At 48.0% G+C, this 6,049-nt stretch overlaps 1 protein-coding gene and 1 pseudogene across 2 annotated transcripts in view; one reads left to right on the forward strand and one right to left on the reverse strand.

Annotated features, from left to right (window-relative positions):
* The window catches only part of Thop1 (thimet oligopeptidase 1), an 18,418-nt gene extending 16,243 nt beyond the window's left edge, over positions 1-2,175 (reverse strand). Inside the window, exon 1 of the mRNA XM_004632732.2 lies at positions 2,004-2,175. Coding sequence (XP_004632789.1) covers positions 2,004-2,019 — 16 coding nt within the window. The 5' untranslated portion in view covers positions 2,020-2,175. The remainder of the gene's footprint in view (positions 1-2,003) is intronic.
* Positions 2,176-3,895: 1,720 nt separating this feature from the next.
* Positions 3,896-4,681, forward strand: LOC101560603 (annotated as a pseudogene). The gene has a single exon (XR_192541.2). The product of XR_192541.2 is annotated as a general transcription factor 3C polypeptide 6 pseudogene (transcript).
* Positions 4,682-6,049: the final 1,368 nt, after the last annotated feature.

Consider the following 6,049-nt stretch of genomic DNA (forward strand, 5'->3'; position numbering starts at 1 on the left):
GGATTGACCGTGGTCCCTGTGCTTTGCTAAGCTTGTTTGCTCTAAGTAGGTGCTTCAGACCACTGAGCCATCTCACCAGCCCCGACTTCACTTCCAAGTGGCAGAAGAAACCCTGGGAAGGGGGCTTCCAATTGGATGTACCCTTTTACACAAGTAGCAGGGAGCTCACAGGAGCAAGTGGGAGCCCCATCTGACCACCTGCTGCCTGCTGACCTTGCAAGACCTCTGCAAACCTCAAGATTCCCTCCTGGAAGGGGGGGGGGCAATGTAGGGCAAAAGGTCACAACTGTCTGAGGGCACCACGATAGAAGGAGAGAACAGGTCTCAATGGGCGGCTGCTGTGACACACTGTAATCTCTCCTCCAGATGTGCCAGGGATGACTTGAAAATCAAGATTCCCTACATTTTAGAAAGGCGGTACAGTACAAAAGCCACTTACTATGTAACATCGTAGGAGGCGTGGCAGCACCATAGAATTGAATTACTCTTTATGCAGTGGAGTAAGGCATTGAACACCAGGGTTTCTCAGCTTGTGAACCAGGACACATGGGGGTCACATCCTTCCCGGGGTGGAGTGTCCTGGGCACTGCAGGATGCTGGGCAGCAACCCTAGTCTCTACTGGCTCCATTCCAGGAGATTCCTGAGTTGTGATAACCACAAATGTCCGGCCACATTGCCACGACTCTTCGGAGGTAGCCTCTGATACACTAAGGTGGGGGAGGGAAGCCCCACATAAGGCAGATTGTAAGGCAAGGTGACACTGCTGAGAACTTAAGGGAAATATCCCATGGACTGAGCATGTTGGGTTGAAGGATGCAGAAGGGAGCCAGGAACCCATATTGAAACCTGTGATCAAGAAGGGCTCCACATTGTGGGAAACATGGAGCTCCAAGGGAAGTGGACTGGTCTGAAAATTCTCTGGGAGGAGGCTTCTAGGATTTCCACTTGTCATGTAAATTGCTTAGTGACTACCGCCTCTGTGCTGGTTTTTGAGCTAACAATCCAGCAGCAAACACAGCACACAACATCTCCACCTCCCTGAAGCCTGAATAACTCTAATTATTACTATTGTCATTACTAAAATTATCATCTCATTGCAACTGGCTGAAAAGAGAACTGGGGGGAGCACAGGCGGGGTGCGAGGAAACCCAAAAACACAAGCTAGGAAGGACCCATACATCAACCTGAGCTTCTGAATACTGACGCGGGGCAAGGTGATTCCCTTCCAATACCTGTCCCTCTGCTCTCCCTTAAAGCCCCCCAGCCTGCTCTGCTCCAGCCAGATGATCTCTACTCTCCCAACACAATAGCCGGGTGAGGTCCTGGCTCTTTGCCTTGTTCCCTTCTTGAGCCATGCACCGAAAGATCTTGGCAACTAAATCCAGGCTCTAAAGCCACCTCCTCTGAGAAATCCTCCAGGACCAGCTCTCTAACAAAGTGCCTGGGGCTGTCTCATCTGTGTTTACTTGCTCCAAGCCACCAATCCCTACTTAAACTCCTCGTTTACTGTTTCCTCTGCCTCTGGAACTAAGGCTGAGTCCAAGGCCATCTCGCTGAGCGATAACCCCAGAGTCCCGACAAGTGGCCCCAGCGTGGGCTCAAACTTGGCAATCCTCTTGGCTCAGCCTCCGAGCGCTAGGATTACAAGTGGGCGCCACCATACTCGGTTTTATTTACTTGGTGACCGTCTGCGTCCGGCTCCGGAAGAGCAAGGACCAGATTCTTAAATCACAGCCTTCCCCAAAGTCCACCCGCGTGCACCCCAGGACCCGCCCGCCCGTACGGGGGAGAAATCTATGAAGTCTGCTCAATGGAGAAGCTCCGGAAAAGTTGGTTTATTCACTCCGGAGGCGAAGAGGCGGGGTCGGCCACCGTCCTCCTCCCAACGCCCGCCAAGGGTCCCTCAGCGCCGGTCCTAGGCCCCAGTTGTTATCCCGGTCGGCGCGCGGGCGCAGGGAACGCCGGGGTCCGGGAGGCGGACCTCAGCGAGGGCGGCCGGTACCTGCTGGGGGCTTCATGGCGGACCGGTCTGCAACAGCGGAGCCTTTGCTGCACCTGCCCACGTCCAGCAGCCTCTGCCGCGGTGAACACCTCGCCGAGATCAGCTCCGGCTCCAATCCCTTCGCCTGCGGACTCCGGCGCCCGCCGCCCGCGCGCCCAGGGCATCCTGGGAGAGCGCGTGCGCAAAGCTATCTGGGCGCACGCGTGCTGGAGCTCCGCCCACACCGCGAGGAGGAGCCCGAACGCCCACGCACTCTGCGCAAGCGCCGCACCCCTCCCGGGCCCTTATTGGCTCTCGTAGGTGGTTGGAGCCCATAGCTCCACCCTCAAAGTCTCGAATTAAGCGTTTTCGTAGCTCACACAGTAATGAGCCGACGAACTGATTTCCCATTGCAACCTCTTAGCTCTTTCTTTCCTTCCTTTTTTTTTTTTTTTTTTACCGACCAGGAATCGAACCCAGGACTTTATGTTGTCAAGCAGGCGCTTGTACCACTGAGCTACATCCCCGCCCCTACTTACTTTTTTTTTTTTTTTTTTTAAGTCGTTTTGAGGCAGGGTTTTGAAGTGCACTTCAGGCTGGTCTCTAACCGGTGGCCATCCTCCTCCTTCAAGCTCCTGTGTGCCGGGATTACAGACGTGCCCCACTGTATAAGACTCCTGTTTATATAATTGTGTGAGAGTTTTTGTTTTTGTTTTTTTCTGCAGAACCGGGCATTGAACTCAGGCCCTTGCGCTTGCCAGGCAAGCGCTTATTCTACTGAGTCATCTCCCTGGCCCTGTTGGGCTAGTTGTACAAATTTTCAGCCTCTGGTTGTTGTGTCCAGGAGCTTTTTGTAAATTATCTCATTTCTAGAATCCTGTCCAGATTCCCGCATCTAAGGAACGGAGTAGGTATACCTCGAATGTTAACTGGAGTTCATCAAATAAAGAAAAACCTTGAGTTCGATCCCCGGAACCAAAAATAAATACATAAATAAATAAATATAGGGCCGGGGAGATGACTCAGTAATAAGCGCTTCCCTGGCAAGTGCAAGGGTCTAAGTTCAATCCCCGGTTCCACCAAAAAAAAAAATAAACGAAAATAAGAAAAATACAAAAACCTAAGTGAGAAATATACTATAACCAAACAAGATGAATAAATGAATCAATAGATGAATCCATGAGTTTAAATCACAGATAATACAGAATAGCACAGTAACCTGACCTATATCCTAAGTAAAATAATAATAATAATAATAATAATAATAATAAAAGACTGGACCGGGGAGATAGGTCAGTAGAATAAGCACTTGCCTGGCAAGTGCAGGGTCAGAGTTCAATCCCCAGTACCAGAAAAAATAAATAGATAAATAAAAGACCAAGGCAACCAGAAGAACAAACAAAAAACCTAGAGTTAAACTGGCCCAGAACACTCCATCTCCTTATTTTTTTTATGAGCAAAATTTATTTATTTATTTATTTATTTATTTTGGCAGAACCGGGGATTGAACTCAGGCCCTTGTGCTTGCCAGGGAAGCACTTATTCTACTGAGCCATCTCCCTAACCCTTTTTTTTTTTTTTTTTGGCAGAACTGGGGATTGAAAAATATACTTATTGAGGGAAAGAAAGCTCCTGTCCAACAGAGGGATGGGGGGGCAAGCAGGTAGTCCCCCCATCTCCTTATTTCTTCCAGATAAAATAATTCAGAGCATTAATTGTGTGTATATGTTTTAACTAGGCTAAAAGTTAATTGGGAAACTAATAGGTATGATTGGGCACACACAAAACATCACACTTGTAGGCATATTATGGCACCTATATCCATGCTTTCTGTCATTTAGCTAGGCTTGCCTGTCTAGGCCCAGATGTTACCCCTTAACAAGGTGTAGGTCAAACTGACTGTGTCTGGGAGGAGCTGCTGCCCGTACTAAAGATGGCGGTTCCGGGTGGGCGTGAATAGTGACCCAGATCCCGCAGGCCCATGTCGGCTACCGAGGATCCCTGGCGGGAGGACTCAGCGAAGAGGGAGGAAGACGCGGAGGAGGAAGAGGACGATGAAGATGATGAGGATGAGGAGGAGGCAGAGCAGTTTGTCCTGGTGGAGTTGTCAGGAATTATTGATTCAGATTTTCTCTCAAAATGTGAAAATAAATGCAAGATTTTGGGGACTAACACTGCCAGGCCCATTATGCAGTTGGACAGCTACGTCTTTGCTGGGGAGTATGAAGATACTGTTGGAACCTATGTTATATTCGAAGAAAACGTTGAACATGATACAGAAGGCAACAGTAAAACAGTGCTGAAATATAAATGCCACACAATGAAGAAACTCAGCATGACCAGAACTCTCTTGACAGAGAAGAAGGAAGGAGAAGAAAGCACAGGAGGAGTAGAATGGCTGCAGATGAAAGATAATGATTTCTCCTACAGAACCAACATGATGTGTAACTTTCTACATGAAAATGAAAATGAAGTTGGAGCTTCAGCCTCGAAAAAACGTTTGAAGGTGGAAGAGCACATCTTGCTAACGTGAAAGACAGATCAAGCCTCATCTGTGAACAGGAGGAAGCACTGGAAACAGCAGCTTCTGATCCTCTAGTTAGCATCCCTTCTTCTGAGATGGAAGGTCTCACTCTGTAGTCCATGCTGGGCTTGAACCTGCTGTGTTGTCCAGGCTGGTCTTGACTTCATAATGCACCTGCCTCAATCTCCTGAGTATGATTAAAATTTTAAAACAGGAATAGTGGCCCACACCTGTAATCCCAACTGTAATCTCACCTAGTGAGATGCTGTCTCCAAAAAAAGGGGTGGGGGATGGGTGGCTCAGTGGTACAACACTGCTGAGTTTGCTCCCTGGGATCACAAAACAATAAAGCTCATACCACTTTATTAAAAAACAAAAAAAAACAAAAACAAAAAAAAAACTGACTGTGTCTGGCTTGTGTTTTAAAACTCCACAATAGGAGCCAGGCATATAGCTCAGTGACATATGTGCCTGCCTGGCAAGCTCAAGGTCCCAAGTTCAATCCCTGGTACAGCAAAAATAAATAAAATAAATGAATAAATAAATACAGTGACTCCAACTTGCTTCAACGCCATCATATTTGGAGGAAGACTGACCCAGTCAAGGACACTTTCAACTCTACCTGCTCCTCTCAGACGCCCTCCCTCCCAGAATGCTCCTGTGCAAACCTGCCTGACAATGTATGACATAATTCTCATATTTCATGTAACCAATCATGTAATAGTCTGCTATCAGCTTTCCCCTTCCCACTGGCAAACCATATTTAAATTGAACTCAAGGCGGCGACCTAGTGCGGCGGTCTCGGTGCCAGGCTGTGGAGCGCGAGGTCGCCGGTTTGCGCCTCCGTCCCGACTCTTTCTCTTTGGGGCTGGGGAGATGGCTCAGTGGAATAAGCACTTCCCTGGCAAGTGCAAGGGCCTGAGTTCAATCCCCGGTTCCACCAAAAAAAAAAAAAAAAAAAAAAAAAAAAGAATGCATTTCTTAAACTGAAATCAAACCCAACTCTGAGTTAGTGATTTGAACCTCTGGGTTCCCCAGCCTGCCAGTTGCCTTCTAACTCCTCGGTGCAAAGAGTCCTCCATTTAATGGAGTTTTGTTTTGTTTTCTCTGCTCTAGGGACACTGGAGCACACTCGTAATCCCAACTACTCAGGAAGCTGAGACAGGAGATTGCAGGTTCAGTCCAGCCTGGACTACTCTGTGAAATTATTATAGACAGCTAAATTACATATACTAGCACCAAAAATAGAGACTTCAGAACTGTGGCTGAGGGGCTGGAGAGATGGCTCAGTAGAATAAGTGCTTCCCTGGCAGGCGCAAGGGCCTGAGTTCAATCCCTGGTTCTGGCAGGAAAAAAAAAAAAAAAGCAAGAAAGAAAAGAACTGTGGCTGGATCAAAAAAGACCAAAAAGATGGGGCTGGGGAGATGGCTCAGTGGAATAAGTGCTTCCCTGGCAAGCGCAAGGGCCTGAGTTCAATCCCTAGTTCCGAAAAAAAAAAAAAAAGAAAAGAAAAGAAAAGAAACAAGGCAACAGAACTGTGGCT

Source organism: Octodon degus, unplaced genomic scaffold (genome assembly GCF_000260255.1).
Source record: "Octodon degus isolate 3935 unplaced genomic scaffold, OctDeg1.0 scaffold00050, whole genome shotgun sequence".
NCBI classification, from domain to species: domain Eukaryota; kingdom Metazoa; phylum Chordata; class Mammalia; order Rodentia; family Octodontidae; genus Octodon; species Octodon degus.